Source organism: Mercenaria mercenaria, chromosome 13 (assembly GCF_021730395.1).
Source record: "Mercenaria mercenaria strain notata chromosome 13, MADL_Memer_1, whole genome shotgun sequence".
In the NCBI taxonomy this organism is placed as follows: domain Eukaryota; kingdom Metazoa; phylum Mollusca; class Bivalvia; order Venerida; family Veneridae; genus Mercenaria; species Mercenaria mercenaria.
Window position 1 is genome coordinate 22,485,928 of NC_069373.1, and position 17,688 is coordinate 22,503,615.

A 17,688-nucleotide genomic window follows, 5' to 3' on the forward strand; every position below is an offset into this window, starting at 1 on the left:
ATAATAATGCATATTGCGTACATTGTCCTCTCTAACACTTTACATTTTGCATTATAGGGGCGACCTTCACCCAACATTCAGTCATGCACTTGGTATTATAGCTCCCTAACCCCTACGCAAGGAAACTAGACGGATTTACATCTATCTCAAAACTAAACATGGAAGCCTTCAAATCCTGCTTTCCAGATTAATCCAAAATTTTATCACCCCTGTCCACTGGTACCATTTTTTTGTTGGGGGTTAATGTCGCACTGACACAATTACAGATCACATGATCACTTTCCGGTTATTCATTGCAGAAAAAGACCCCAGTTGCCCCTTGGAGCTTATTTCAGACATGTGAAAGCACCTGGATAGTACAACCAACTTTCCCCAAGCCATCTGTGTCAATATTTACATATCTTACCTTGAGTTTATTGGCCCAGTCTACTCTGGCACCAGACACTTGTAACTGTGTCAATATTTACATATCTTACCTTAAGTTCCAGCACCTGACACTTGTACTGTGTCAATATTTACATATCTCACCTTGAGTTTTTGGCCCAGTCTACTCCAGCACCTGACACTTGTAACTGTCAATATTTACATATCTCACCTTGAGTTTATTGGCCCAGTCTACTCCAGCACCTGACACTTGTAACTGTAGCAATATTTACATATCTTACCTTGAGTTTATTGGCCCAGTCTACTCCGGCACCAGAGACTTGCAATTGTGGCAGTTTTGACAAATCTGTTGTTACTACAAGTGGGGTACCACCATTGGTAGATGCACCAGAACTAGATGCCTGAAAATGAAAAAAAATCATTACAGGGAGCTCGATACCTGAAAATACAATAATCCCGATACTTCGATTGCTTCTTTTAAGTTTCCACTGACTCATTATCAAGGATAGGTATTTAAGTCAGACTTACAGGTAAAAACAAGCCCCCCTGGGACTTAGATATGGTTTATATGTTAAGTGGTAAGTCTAGCGATAAGTGGGTCAGTGTATACTTAGAGAAGCCAGAGATACAGGTAGTACAAGCCCCGCTGGGACTTAGATATGGTTTATATGTTAAGTGGTATGCCTTGAGATTATAGTGTTATTTCTAGAGCTCAACAAGAGCTCGTCGAACACGAAATGCCCCCCTTGATGCAATCAGCATGGGTGAAAGTATGGAATATTGAAAATCCTGAAAATTTGCTGGGGGTTTGAATGATGTAAGTTATGGACATGAGATTCTAAGTTTTCCTGTATAAGTCTATGAACATTGACCTCTGGGGCGGGCATATTCCGAGAGGATTACTGTAAAACTTGGTAGAGACCACTAAATGATGCTACATTACAAATTACCAATAGCCATAGTCTTTGTGGTTTGGACAAGAAGATTTCAAAGTTTTTCCCTATAAAGTAATGTTAACCATGTGTACCCACACGAGCATATTTGACCTAGGGGATAATTTGAATATCTAGTAGAGGACCACTAGATGATGTCATATACAAAATATCAAGCCCTAGCCATGTGGTTTAGAAAGAGGTTTTTCAAAGTTTTTTCCTATATAAGTCTATATAAACCATGTGACCCTAGGGGTGGGGCCATTATTTGACCTAGGAATAATCTGAACAACCTTCGTAGAGGACCACTAGATTTTGCTAATACAAATATCAAAGCCTAGGCCTATGGTTTTGGACAAAGATCAGAAACCATTTAACTGTTCCTGCCAATGTAACCTTGACTTGACTAATGACTCAAAATCATAGTGGTCATCTGCTGGTCATGGCAACCTAACTATATTTTCCTGACACTATGGCCAGCGTTCTGAGTTATTGCCTGAAAACCATTTTACTGTTCCGGTCACTGTGACCTTGACCTTTAACATACTGACCTCAAAATCAATAGGGTCATCTGCTGTCATTACCAACCCCATCAACTTTCGTGACCCAGCCCAAGCGTTTAGTTTCATCCGAAACCTTTTACTGTTCAGGGTCACTGTGACCTTGACCTTAACATACTACCTTAAATCAATGGGTCATCTGCTGGTCATTACCAACCTCCTATCAACTTTCATGATCCTAGGCCAAGTGTTCTTGAGTTATCATCCGAAAACCGTTTACGTTCAGGTCACTGTGACCTTGACCTTAACATACTGACATCAAAATCAGATAGGGTCATCTGCTGGTCATTACCAACCTCCCTATCAACTTCATGATCTAGGCCCAAGCGTTCTTGAGTTATCATCCGGTAAACGTTTTACTGTTCAGGGTCACTGTGACCTGACCTTTAACATACTGACCTCAAAATCAAAGGGTCATTGCTGGTCATTACCAACCTCCTATCACTTTCATGATCTAGCCAAGTGTTCTTGATTATCATCGGAAACCGTTTTACTATTCAGGTCACTGTGACCTTGACTTTGACATACAGACCTCAAAATCAATAGGGTCATCTGCTGTAATGACCAACTCCCTATAACTTTCATGATCCTAGCCCAAGGTTCTTGAGTTATCATCCGGAACGGATTGGTCTACATTCGACCGACCGACCGACGGACGGACAGACGACCGCTACTCTGCAAACAATACCCTCTTTTCAAAGGGGCATAAAAGAGCAGGTGCTGCCTAAAAGGCAGGTGTTGTCTAAAGGGACAGGTGCTTTTTAGACTATGAAAGTTACCTAGCAGTAGTTGCATTCTAGATGTCTTATTAATTTGTATTCCATTTATCTTTTAAAATTGCACATTTAAAAGAATTGTCACAGAATAAGTGTAATCTTCCCAAAAACATTACATATTTACAAAGCTTTTTACTTACTTTATAGTTTAGGTTAAACCATTCAAGCCTTTCTAAAAATGTCACCAAGAATGTCAACTTATTCATATGAATATGAAATAGTTGAGGGCCTTAATTAATATAAGCTTTATCTTGGAACCAAGATCATGTTGTAAACAACATAGTAAAAGATTTCAAGTCACATTGTAAACTAATAATTATCAAAGTCATGTTGTATTGATCGTCTTTCATCAATATTTCATTAACAGAAAAGTGCTATTACAGTCAGGTAAAGTTACTAAAACGATATCCAAATAACTTCCGGATACTGGTACACTTTCGGAATGTTGTCTTAAGAGTTTTTCTCAGTTACTCGACCCACTGGGTAAACCAGAGATAGTTCCTCAATTTTATGTTTTCTTAAAAAATTACACGGACAGTCAGCTTTTTTGCAGAAAATATGGAAACATTGCATACGACATCGGGAGTAATAAGACTCGTGAACGGACATCCTAATCTTACTTTTACCTTCGATATTCATTAAAATTTGTGCATTTTCTAGTTGCAATTACAGTAGAATCAAACTGCATTGATATATACTTGTTATACTAAACAACGGTCTAATTTAAATTTTGACCAAAGAAATCTAGGGCACTTTTCACATGTTCGGTAACCAGCTGGTCGCCTACGAACGCCTTTTTGACATTACACAGGATCCATACTCTTTATCAAGTAGTTTTAACACTTGATTCTCATTACCTGTGTGCACTCGCAGTGACGTAATTTGCTGATCAAAAATCGTCGAGGCATGGCAACAGGGAAATTGGCGGGATTTAGCAGAAGATTAAAGGCAAGAGGGCACATTTTAAGGGCAGCGTGGCGGCAGTAAAAAAGGGCAGGGCGGGGGCGCCCCGCTGCGTCGCTCTAAAAATAACACTAAGATTAGTGGATCAGTGTACACTTACAGAAGCCAGAGATACAGGTAGTACAATTCCCCCTGGGACTTAGATACGGTTTTATATGTTAAGTGGTATGCCTTGAGATTAGTGGATCAGTGTATACTTACAGAAGCCAGAGATACAGGTAGTACAATTCCCCCTGGGACTTAGATACGGTTTTATATGTTAAGTGGTATGCCTTGAGATTAGTGGATCAGTGTACACTTACAGAAGCCAGAGATACAGGTAGTACAAGCCCCCCTGGGACTTAGATATTGTTTTATATGTTAAGTGGTATGCCTTGAGATTAGTGGATCAGTGTACACTTACAGAAGCCAGAGATACAGGTAAAACAAGCCCCCCTGGGACTTAGATATGGTTTATATGTTAAGTGGTATGCCTTGAGATTAGTGGATCAGTGTATACTTACAGAAGCCAGAGATACAGGTAGTACAATTCCCCCTGGGACTTAGATACGGTTTTATATGTTAAGTGGTATGCCTTGAGATTAGTGGATCAGTGTACACTTACAGAAGCCAGAGATACAGGTAGTACAAGCCCCCCTGGGACTTAGATATTGTTTTATATGTTAAGTGGTATGCCTTGAGATAAGTGGATCAGTGTACACTTACAGAAGCCAGAGATACAGGTAATACAAGCCCCCCTGGGACTTAGATATGGTTTATATGTTAAGTGGTATGCCTTGAGATTAGTGGATCAGTGTATACTTACAGAAGCCAGAGATACAGGTAGTACAAGCCCCCTGGGACTTAGATACGGTTTGTATGTTAAGTGGTATGCCTTGAGATAAGTGTGTCAGTGTAGTGGATCAGTGTATACTTACAGAAGCCAGAGATGCAGGTAGTACAAGCCCCGCTGGGACTTAGATACGGTTTATATGTTAAGTGGTATGCCTTGAATAAGTGGATCAGTGTATACTTACGAAGCAGAGATCGGTGACAATTCCCTGGACTTGATACGGTTATATGTTAAGTGGTATGCTTGATTAGTGGATCAGTGTAACTTCAGAAGCCAGAGATACAGGTAGTACAATTCCCCCTGGGACTTAGATACGGTTTATATGTTAAGTGGTATGCCTTGAGATTAGTGGATCAGTGTATACTTACAGAAGCCAGAGATACAGGTAGAGCAAATCCTCCTGGGGCCAGTGTGATAGTTTGTATGTTCTGTTGTAAGGCCATTGGAGCACTACTTGTAGTGGCACCTGCAACTACTGGAATACCCACTAAAATAAACAACAGCTTAACATTATAGATAAAGGTTTGATTTATTATAAAACCAAAGTCACTGAGATTTCCAGTATACTGAATCATAACTTGGACAAAAATATACTTGTTGGTAAAAATATATACCTGAAAAAGCTTGGTTAACACAACAAGAGGGTCATGATGACCCTGGATCGCTCACCTAAGTTATATGATCTACATGTTTCAAATGTCAAACTGATGATTTTCAGAAATTTTTTGGAAGATTTTCTGATGTACAATCAAGTAACCCCTGGGGCGGTGCCAATTTTACCCTGGGGGTCATGATTTGACCAAAGTTTGTAGAAGTCTACTAGGCAATGTTACATATCAAATATCTAAGATCTAGGCCTTCTGGTTTATTTTTAGCAAATTTATGAAGATTTCCCTATGTACAATCAAGTAACCCCTGGGGCTGGGTCAATTTGACCCTGGGGGGTCAAGATTTGAACAAATTTTGTAGAGGTCCACTAGGAAATGCTACATGTCAAATATCTAAGCTCTAGGCCTTCTGGTTTATTTTTAGAAAATTTTGAAGATTTTTCTATGTACAATCAAGTAACCCCATGGGACAGGGTCAATTTGACCCTGGCGGTCATGATTTGAATAAATTTTGTAGAAGTCTACTAGGCAATGCTACATGTAAAATATCTAAGATCTAGGCCCTCTGGTTTAATTTGAGAAAATTTTTGAAGATTTTCCTATGTAAAATCAAGTGACCCCTGGGGTGGGGTCAATTTTGACCCCGGGGGTCATGATTTGAACACATTTTTGTAGAGGTCCACTAGGCAATGCTACATGTGAAATATCTAAGCTCTAGGCCTTCTGGTTTATTTTTTTTTAAAAATTTGAGGATTTTCCTATAGAAATCTATGTAAAATGAAGTGACCCCTGGGGCGGGATCATGATTTGAACAATTTTAGTTGAGGTCCACTAGGCAATGCTACATGTCAAATATCTAAACTCTAGGCTTCTGGTTTTAGAGAAGAAGATTTTTTAAAATTTTCCTATGTTAAATCAAGTGACCCCTGGGGCAGGGTCAATTTTGACCGCAGGGTCATGATTTGAATAAAATTGGTAGAGGTCTACTAGGCAATGCTTCACACCAAATATCTAAGCTCTAGGCTTCTAGTTTTTGAGAAGAAGATTTTTAAAGTTTTTCCTTTCGGTTGCCATGGCAACCACAGTTCTGCATGGAATTCAATTCTTTGAATAAATTTTGTAGAGCTTCACCCAAGGAACATTCCTGTGAAGTTTGGATGAAATTGGCCTATTGGTTTATGAGGAGATGTCGTTTAAAGTAAAAGTTTACGGACGGACGACGAAGATGGACGCCGGACGGTGAACAATCAGAATAGCTCACCCTGAGCCTTTGGCTCTGGTGAGCTAATAAAAAACTAGTAAAAGCATATGTCTCCTCATTCCGCTTCATTTAAACAGAAAGGTGAATTGATTATTTTTTATAATCAGCCATATCACAAAGACATTTTGTGTTTCAATACAAGTTTATTCTTTTGTAAAATAGAAAGAGAATTGACCAAAATTGTGTAAGAATTGTTTGCAGCCATAGTTAATAAACAAAAATTAAACTTGTTAAAGCTGTTTGTACAATGCATATATGCCCTATATTGGCACCATGCCATGACTCTGACTGGTAGCAATTAGAACATAGTTCATGAAGTTGTTTTAAGATCTTTTAACTTTAGCTTTGGAGGCCCATTACAATGAAGCTGCAGACCTAGTCTGGTGAGGATCCATCAAGTAGTTTATGAGAAACAGTCATTTAAAAGTTTATCTGTTCTCACCTCTGGTGACCCCTAAACAGGGTTAAATAGAACCATTTGAACAAAAAGGACCATATAAGCTCTACCTTTTCTTCAAATAGTTAAGCTAGAAAAAGACTGACTCACTTTGTGGAGAAAGTACATGAATGAAATTCTCTGGTAATGTCCCGTCCATTACAATCACTGACTGACCCCCAGGGACTTGCCCTGGGGCTGGGTTTTGGGCAACTCCACTTCCGTCTTCCACTGAACTCATTAAATACTACGTATCAATACCTGAAACATAATGAAAAATGCTACTTTAGACAAATCAATATGGCTAATGTACTGTATTTATTCAGTTTGGGCAGTACCACTTTTTACTCAAGGAGGTGTTCACTGTCACTGAAACAGGTACATCATTCAGTTTGGGCAGTACCACTTTTTATTCAAAGAGTTGTTCACTGTCACTGAAACAGGTACATCATTCAGTTTGGGCTGTACCACTTATTATTCAAAAAGGTGTTCACTGTCACTGAAACAGGTACATTATTCAGTTTGGGCAGTTCCACTTATTATTCAAAGAGGTGTTCACTGTCACTGAAACAGGTACATCATTCAGTTTGGGCAGTTCCACTTATTATTCAAAGAGGTGTTCACTGTCACTGAAACAGGTACATCACAGTGTTCATGAAAGATGTATTCACTGGCACTGAACTGGTACATACATGATTTTTTTAAAGACCTGATATATTTTACAGACAATGTCTTTAAACAATTTTTTTGATCGATTAAAAAGTATTTTACCAACCAATTCTTTTATGAATTTGTTAAGTATGTTTAAACTTTTTACTCTAAAATTTTAAAATAAAAGGTACATTATTTCAGTTTGGGCAGTACCAGAGGTGTTCACTGTCACTGAAACAGGTACATTATTCAGTTTGGGCAGTACCAGAAGTGTTCACTGTCACTGAAACAGGTACATCATTCAGTTTGGGCAGTACCAGAGTTGTTCACTGTCACTGAAACAGATACATTATTCAGTTTGGGCAGTACCAGAGTTGTTCACTGTCACTGAAACAGGTACATAATTCAGTTTGGGCAGTACCAGAGGTGTTCACTGTCACTGAAACAGAACAATCATTCAGGTACATTATTCAGTTTGGGCAGTACCAGAGGTGTTCACTGTCACTGAAACAGGTACATTATTCAGTTTGGGCAGTACCAGAAGTGTTCACTGTCACTGAAACAGGTACATCATTCAGTTTGGGCAGTACCAGAGTTGTTCACTGTCACTGAAACAGATACATTATTCAGTTTGGGCAGTACCAGAGTTGTTCACTGTCACTGAAACAGGTACATAATTCAGTTTGGGCAGTACCAGAGGTGTTCACTGTCACTGAAACAGAACAATCATTCAGTTTGGGCAGTACCAGAGTTGTTCACTGTCACTGAAACAGGTACATCATTCAGTTTGGGCAGTACCACTTTTTATTCAAAGAGTTGTTCACTGTAACTGAAACAGGTACATCATTCAGTTTGGGCAGTACCAGAGGTGTTCACTGTCACTGAAACAGGTACATCATTCAGTTTGGGCAGTACCAGAGTTGTTCACTGTCACTGAAACAGGTACATCATTCAGTTTGGTCAGTACCAGAGTTGTTCACTGTCACTGAAACAGGTACATCATTTAGTTTGGGCAGTACCACTTTTATTCAAAGAGTTGTTCACTGTCACTGAAACAGGTACATCATTCAGTTTGGGCAGTACCACTTTTTATTCAAAGAGTTGTTCACTGTCACTGAAACAGGTACATCATTCAGTTTGGGCAGTACCACTTATTATTCAAAAAGGTGTTCACTGTCACTGAAACAGGTACATTATTCAGTTTGGGCAGTTCCACTTATTATTCAAAGAGGTGTTCACTGTCACTGAAACAGGTACATCATTCAGTTTGGGCAGTTCCACTTATTATTCAAAGAGGTGTTCACTGTCACTGAAACAGGTACATCACAGTGTTCATGAAAGACCCTGAATATTCACAGGACAATTGGTCTGGTAAACATGATTTTTTTTACAGGACCGGATAATATTTTACCAGACCGAATTCTTTTTAATAAATTTGATATCTGATCGTTAAAACAGGTATTTATACTCTAACAATTTACAGTTTTATGAGCTTTTTAAGTATGTTTTAACCTTTAGCATCCTAAATTTCTAAAACTAAACAGGTACATTATTCAGTTTGGGCAGTACCAGAGGTGTTCACTGTCACTGAAACAGGTACATTATTCAGTTTGGGCAGTACCAGAGGTGTTCACTGTCACTGAATCTGGTACATTATTCAGTTTGTTCACTGTCACTGAAACAGGTACATCATTCAGTTTGGGCAGTACCAGAAGTGTTCACTGTCACTGAAACAGGTACATCATTCAGTTTGGGCAGTACCAGAGTTGTTCACTGTCACTGAAACAGGTACATTATTCAGTTTGGGCAGTACCAGAGTTGTTCACTGTCACTGAAACAGAACAATCATTCAGTTTGGGCAGTACCAGAGTTGTTCACTGTCACTGAAACAGGTACATCATTCAGTTTGGGCAGTACCAGAGTTGTTCACTGTCACTGAAACAGGTACATCATTCAGTTTGGGCAGTACCACTTTTTATTCAAAGAGTTGTTCACTGTCACTGAAACAGGTACATCATTCAGTTTGGGCAGTACCAGAGGTGTTCACTGTCACTGAAACAGGTACATCATTCAGTTTGGGCAGTACCAGAGTTGTTCACTGTCACTGAAACAGGTACATCATTCAGTTTGGTCAGTACCAGAGTTGTTCACTGTCACTGAAACAGGTACATCATTCAGTTTGGGCAGTACCACTTTTATTCAAAGAGTTGTTCACTGTCACTGAAACAGGTACATCATTCAGTTTGGGCAGTACCACTTTTATTCAAAGAGTTGTTCACTGTCACTGAAACAGGTACATCATTCAGTTTGGGCAGAACCAGAGGTGTTCACTGTCATTGAAACAGGTACATCATTCAGTTTGGGCAGTTCCACTTATTATTCAAAGAGGTGTTCACTGTCACTGAAACAGGTACATCATTCAGTTTGGGCAGTTCCACTTATTATTCAAAGAGGTGTTCACTGTCACTGAAACAGGTACATCATTCAGTTTGGGCAGTTCCACTTATTATTCAGAGGTGTTCACTATCACTGAAACAGGTACATCATTCAGTTTGGGCAGTTCCACTTATTATTCAAAGAGGTGTTCACTGTCACTGAAACAGGTACATCATTCAGTTTGGGCAGTACCACTTATTATTCGAAGAGGTGTTCACTGTCACTGAATCAGGTACATCATTCAGTTTGGGCAATAACAATAAATTATTTATTATTATTTATATTTTGTATGTTTATCCATCTTTTAATGTAAAATATAATATTATTAGTTATTTTACAAGTTTCTGTAATTTACCTAATGGTTAAATGTTCTGACTGAATAAATTCATCACAATGGCCAACATTCCCAGAATGCAAAACAGCTAATTTTAGCAGATTCTATCAACGATTAAGTAAATGAAACAAGGTGTCAACATTATACAGAAAAGGTGGTGTGTGGAGGGGGGAGGGGGTCAAAAATGTTCTCTATGGCTTTCATAACACAAATAGCTTAATAAGTTTTCCAGCTTGGAACACAATTACCTCATTGAATAACCATTATAATGCTGATTCACAAGTACACAAAAACTGATTTCATAAAAAAAGGATAAATGCAAAAGGACATAATAGTTCAAACATTTTCATAATTTCCTCCGCACATCCAGCACTCCCCAAAAATCTTTTTGACTAGAAACCATAAAACTTACATGCCTTCATGGATTTTCGAACTTGCATAAATACTACATAGGAATACATTTTTATCCCTCAGTGTTAACCTTCTATGAACCTTTGACCAGTCAGTGTTATATCTGACCAATTAATAAATCCAAAACCTGCCAATATAATCAGAGTAAAACCTCCTTTGACCTCCAGGTTACCACAAATGAAGGCGGCTAGCTGTGAAAAATAGGTATAAAGTGATAATTATCACTGGCTAACCTCTCAGATATATAAATATTATACAGGGTTATTCATGTACCATAAAAGTGGTCAATTACAGTAATACACCTTAAAGTTCCATCATACCTTAAATTTTAAGTTAAAAACAGATAAAACAGCCTTCCAAAGAGATGTTTCATATTATTGCATTGTTAGAAAAGCACCTCTTTTACTGGTAATACTGCTATAACTGCTGCAGCTATAAAGGGAGGTAATCAAATAAAAAAATATTCATAATTCTTTATTCACTAATATTCAAACCGTTTAGCAAATACAGATAACAATAACCGGAAATAGGATTAACAAGACTTTACTATACATTCACAAGAAAAAAATGTGGCAGCCACACAAAGACAAAAGCAACAAGAGCTCGTCGAACACGAAATGCCCCCTTGATGCATTCAGTAATTGCACAATGAACAGAAATTATATGCTCACTGTAAACAAAAGTTCTTTGAAGGCTGTAGCTTGAGAAATGTGAAAGTAGGTCACTAGGTCAAAATCAAGGTCAAATTTTATTTCGAAACACAAAACTGTGTGCATGGTCCAAATTTGAAGCCTGTGCCTTCAGAAATGTGAAAGTAGGTAACTAGGTCAATCTCAAGATCAAAGTTATTTCGGTACACAAAACTATGCTTGTGGTTCAAATTTGAAGGCTGTAGCTTGAGAAATATGAAAAAAAGGTCACTAGGTCAAAATCAAGGTCATATTTTATTTCGGAACACAAAACTAAGCATGTGGTCCAAATTTGAAGTCTGTAGCTTCAAAAATGTGAAAGTAGGTCACTAGGTCAACAAGAAGGTGAGTTTGTTTCGGTACATAAACCTATGCATGTGGTCCAAATTTGAAGGCTGTAGCTACAGAAATGTGGAAGTAGGTCACTCTGTCAAGATCAAGGTCAACTCATGTCAAGCTTCATCTTGCCACTATACATGTGGTCCAAATTTGAATGATGTAGGTTATGGACATGAAGATTCTAAGTTTTTTGCCTATACAAGTCTTTATGAACCATGTGACCCCTGGGGCGGGGCCATATTTGACCCTAGAGGGATAATTTGAACAAACTTGGTAGAGAACCACTAGATAATGCTACATTACAAATATCAAAGCCCTAGTCTTTGTGGTTTGGTCAAGAAGATTTTCAAAGTTTTTCCCTATATGTCTATATAAACCATGTGACCCCCAGGGCAGGGCCATATTTGACCCTAAGGGAATAATTTGAACAATCTTAGTAGAGGACCACTAGATGATGTCATATACAAAATATCAAAGCCCTAGGCCCTGTGGTTTTGGACAAGAGGTTTTTCAAAGTTCTTTCCTATATAATTCTATATAAACCATGTGACCCCCGGGGTGGGGCCATATTTGACCCCAGGGAAATAATCTTAACAATCTTGGTAGGGGACCACTAGATTTTGCTACATACCAATATCAAAGCCCTAGGCCCTGTGGTTTTGGACAAAAAGATCAGAAACCGTTTAACTGTTCCTGGCCAATGTGACCTTGACCTTTGACCTAATGACCTCAAAATCAATAGAGGTCATCTGCTGGTCATGACCAACCTCACTATTAATTTTCCTGACATTAGGCCCAAGCGTTCTTGAGTTATTGCCCGGAAACCATTTTCCTGTTCCTGGTCACTGTGTCCTTGACCTTTGACATACTGACCTCAAAATCAATAGGGGTCATCTGCTGGTCATGATCAACCTCCCTATAAACTTTCATGACCCTAGGCCTAAGTGTTCTTGAGTTATCATCCGGAAACTGTTTAACTGTGCAAGGTCACTGTGACCTTGACCTTTAACATACTGAACTCAAAGTCAATAGGGGTCATCTGCTGGTCATGACCAACCTCCCTATAAATTTTCATGATCCTAGGCCTAAGCGTTCTTGAGTTATCATCCGGAAACTGTTTAACTGTGCAGGGTCACTGTGTTCTTGACCTTTGACATACTGATGTCAAAATCAATATATCATCTGCTGGTCATGACCAACCTCCCTATAAACTTTCATGACCCTAGGCCTAAGCGTTCTTGAGTTATCATCCGGAAACCGTTTAACTGTTCAGGGTCACTGTGACCTTGACCTTTGACATACAGACCTCAAAATTAATAGGGGTCATCTGCTGGTGATGACCAACCTCCCTATCAACTTTCATGATCCTAGGCCCAAGCCTTCTTGAGTTATCATCCGGAAACGAACTGGTCTACATTCCGACCGACCGACATCTGCAAAACAATATACCCCTCCTTCTTCGAAGGGGGCATAACAAAGGCATTATCAGCCTTAAAAGCTAACCCGAACATATGAGGATATGGTAGAAGTGGTTTCAATTTAAGTATGAACTTCACAAGTAATCTTGTCTTCCTTTACCAATCTGAATGAAACTTGCTGGGCATCATTACTCTACAGCAACTAGTTAATATTTCTACCATGTTTTATCCATGTCCGAAATATGACTTCGGAGAGACAACAAAATGAAATAAAACACTATATAATGTATGTACAAAGGGCCATTCATATATAACTCTTTGTCTTTATGCAATCTGACTGAAACTTGCAGAATGGCATTTCCCTACAGCAATTAACATTAGGCGGGGATAATAAACATTATTTTAATATCACTAATTTAAATACATGATTCTGCCAGAAAATTGTATGCTTTGTAAGTAAAATTATAACTGGAAACAAACACACAGGTTTAGTTTGATGTTAACCAAACATTGTTACAAACCCCTTTGATTCTCACATCTCAGTAAGTCGGGTTCGGACTGAGCAAGTTTATACTTCCGGGGTTTAAATTTCTGGGCTACAAAAAAATGCTGGGCTACCAGAAAAAAATTCTGGTAGCCCATTACTCTGTCACAATTTCTGTATAATCAGGCCATATCTGCTGGAAAGTTTTTAGTGGAGACCATTCTCAGCTGAACACAAAAATATTGTATCCACAAACACTTTGTGAATACAAACACCGACACTGTGAATACAAACACCAACATTGTGAATGTAAACACATTGTGAATACAAACAGTCACATTATGAATACAAACAGATTAAACATACTATTACATATATACACTCACTGTGACTAACTCTGCCAAAAAACAGCATCAGATCATCTAGTTGGACAAAAATGCAGATAAATCTGCGAATATCCAAGCGAACAAGCCAAACTATTCAAAGACTTGTCAATTCGATGAATTTCCTATCTGAGAATAGGTACAATTATATTGCCCAAATTCAAGCAAGAGTTATTGGACTTAGTGCTGTGATCTTATTTAACTAACATCTGTGTGAAGTTTCATCCAAATATCTGCATTAGTTTCGATTTTTGAACCTGCATTTACTAAGTCCAAAAACTGCAAAAAGGGGCTCAACTTTGCAAAAATACATTTCAGAGTTACTGGACATGCACCTTTCACCATGTTTATTCCACCTCATTTACTTGTATAATTATTCAATTCAATAAATGCATTGACCTTACAGAGAACAGCTTGGATGAAAAGTTCAATCCAAGAAGGGGAATAATTTGGATATAATTAAATTAATGTAATATTTATGGGACATGATGTCTCAACCTGTTATTACCTGAAATATGAGTGTGGAGTTTTAGCATAGTAACTAAATAGTTGAATACATGGTTTTGTACTTTGAAAAACAAAATTTCTAAGTTAAAAACTGCAGGGAGAGCTTCAAATCTCTTCATAATTATGAACACTGTCACTACGAGTAAGTATAGCAAATTTCAATTGACTATATTTAATAACGAACGAGACATTGGACTTTACAAAAACTTTAGTTTAAAAGGGGCATAACTCTAGAAATATTGCATGCAGAGAAACACTTCTTGTCACAATAATGTGTATTGTCACTCTGAGAAAGTACTGTACAGCAAGTTTCAATGGAATAACTTAAGTAATATTAAATATAGAAAACACTTTTACAAAAATGTCTAGGGCATAACATTGGAAATATTCCAGATAGTTATTTCTCTTGTTACACTAATGTACACTGCCACTTTGAGCAAGTATGGCAAGTCTGAATTAAATACATGCAGGATTCTCGGAAACGCCCAATTCTGCATCCGTACATGTAACTGGTCCTGGTATACGCATGTTTAAAGAAGCCTGGAAGTCCCTGGGCACAAGCTTCTGCAGTGGACGCAAACTTTAACTCCGTAATTAATTGTTTGCACAAGATTTGACTCTGAGCAGGATTAGTGGGTGGAGTTACTTGCTTGCCATCGACTGCTGCGTATAGCCAATAGCCTGTTTGCATTACACCGCGAGACATGGCGACATGTGTAATATCTACGCAATTACATGTGATTGTCTGCATGTTAGCATAGGTGACAATCGCTGATTGAAAACAGATAGTATATAGTGTTTGAAGTTATTTCGATTGCTTTCTCACATATTAATTACGTGGCAGAATCAAAGAACATTTTAGAAAAAGTTAAAATTAGTCTTAATTATAATTCTTTGAGTAATTTTATGATGCTGTCGATGTGGTCTTACCGAGATTATTTCTCTGCAAAATTTCAATTAGTTTCAAATTTTGTTACAAGTATTGTTTGGTATAGGGGTAAAAAGAAATAAAAATGATGCAAGTGAATCCTCGGACTCTGAGATTGATAGTGACATACAATGAGATGAAATATACTGTGCATTATTGTATTCCAGAAAAGAGCAAATGTTTTAATGCAATGCTGCTAATAAATAATAAAAGTTTTACGTTTCCCCTATTCTGTCTGTACATTTTAAGTTCACAAGAGTATTGTTTAGGTGATTGTGATCACTAAATGTCACATAACTTGTCTGTACAAAAAAGGCTAAAGTGTTGACGAAGCATTTATGTCTATCAGTCGGACTACTTAGGACTGCAACTTTTACAGCCTTGGGAGTCCCAGGACTGCAACTTAAAATTGCTAGTGAGAACCCTGTACATGTATCTAAATTTCTTAGTAATGAAGAAGATACTGGACTCCAGGGTGAGCGCAACAGTCTCCTTATTCTTTTAATAGCTGAGCTAAAAATTATTGTTTCCTATGCTGTAAAATATTTAGATTGGTGAATTTTTTTATCATCACACAAATAAAACTGAAGAAATAAAAAAAAACTAATTTTAACTATATATTAAATACATGTATTCTGCTTATCAATAAAAAAAAAATATTATGCTGAATATCTTCAAAGTACATAACAACTAACCATGTGGGGATTTCATCTCCTGGTTCCACAAAAACATGTGCTGTCAGAAAAACGGTATGTAAAATCCCAAAGCAGTTCAGTTAGTAAATTATGTTTACTATTCCAGAAAAGGCAACAAATTTACAAGAAAATTTCAAACTAGCTACAAAACAAAGTACATTCTTCCCAGAATTTAATGGTAATATTTTGTCATTAAAACAATCAATGCTTTGTAATTTCATCTGAAGATATACTGTAATCATATAACAGCCAAAGACTGCTAGTATGCAAATAGTTTGATCAAATTGACCTCGGGTTAACCTATGGTCTATATTTGACACTTTAACCCTGCAAATAACCAGTCATAGGTAAATAGAACATATACACAAGAGAGAGCAATAGTCTGTGTAGTATTAGTAAGCTTGCCCATGGGATTTTGTATTACGCAATTACATTCTTCTATAGTTCACCATTATCTGGGGACGCCAAACAGCTGAACTGTTGACCTTTAACACAATACACATGGAGCAAATGAAATAATACTTAACATGCCATATTTGCACAATTAGGGAAGCACTACTAAATAAACAGAAACAAGACCTCCGTGCATTTATTATAGTAACTAGAATATGAGACAGGAGCAGATAGCGGTACACTGTTTGTATAAAAAATGAAAATTCAACTACTAAATCTAAAAAAAATTTGATTTAAAATGCCTACATAGTTTTTATTGTAAAATGTGCCTTTGATGCCTATTTTGTCAATAAAAATCAATCTAAACTAATCTTTGAATAACTCAGTTGAATAAATTATGTCAGAAATTTGATAATTTTACCTTAAGGAACCGACAATAAATAGAATTAAACGTGCTTAGTCTTAAATGAAACATACTGGTTATTGTCCAGATCTGATGGACTCTCTCTGTCTAGGAATACAAATCAGGACAATTTCATCTTAATCAAATTCCCCAAATGACAGTCTGCAAACAATAGTCAAAAAAAAAAACATTTTACAATTACCAAAAAAAAAAAACAGCAACTTCCAAACTGAAACACCAGTCCACTGACTGTATTAATTTTATAGTTTTATTCAAGGCATGTGCTGTACAATTAGTGATGACTTGCATGTAAATAATGATCCGGAGGGATTTTTTTTTTATGAAAGTGTCAATAACTGATTGACTAGTTGCAGTATCACTCTATGAATAATAATAAAATAGTACTTTGATTAAATTTACTTCTTTTTTATTTATTCTCAGCAGTTCAATACTTAGATTACTTATTACTTTCCTTGGAGATAAACAAATAAATTTCCAGAAGACTTAAATTTATTTCTATGTTGAAATATGTATGCTTTCAAAAATTTTACTTAGTTGGTTCTTAAAGAACCAAAGTCAAATTATAAAGTCTAACAAAAAATCTCCTATAATTTCAAATGAAATCTGAAAAACTGCTTAAGAAACGTTAAAACACCATACAAGTAATAGTAACACAGTATAAAAGCTTGATTAAAAAGATTGTTTCTCCAAATTGTAGATAAATATAGATGTATGCCATCTGTATGGTGTTTCAAATAGCACTCAACTGGCAGCTTGCCTGAATACAAATTCTATGGGAAACAAATCCTTAAAATGTCATAAACTTGTTGTTTGCTTACACATCCACCTCAAAACTGCCAATCAG

General features: G+C 37.2%; 1 protein-coding gene across 3 annotated transcripts in view; it reads right to left on the reverse strand.

Annotated features, from left to right (window-relative positions):
* Positions 1-17,688, reverse strand: part of LOC123529388 (nuclear receptor subfamily 2 group C member 2-like) — a 44,231-nt gene that overhangs the window by 25,819 nt on the left and 724 nt on the right. For 2 of the 3 annotated variants that reach the window (XM_045309703.2, XM_045309704.2), the window contains exons 2-4: positions 6,864-7,013; positions 4,816-4,934; positions 666-785 (exon numbers count right to left, since the gene is read on the reverse strand). In XM_045309703.2, coding sequence (XP_045165638.1) covers positions 666-785; positions 4,816-4,934; positions 6,864-6,993 — 369 coding nt within the window. In that variant the 5' untranslated portion in view covers positions 6,994-7,013. Of the gene's footprint in view, positions 1-665; positions 786-4,815; positions 4,935-6,863; positions 7,014-16,897; positions 16,916-17,688 lie in introns of those variants that run through there. The other variant, XM_045309705.2, reaches the window with a different exon arrangement.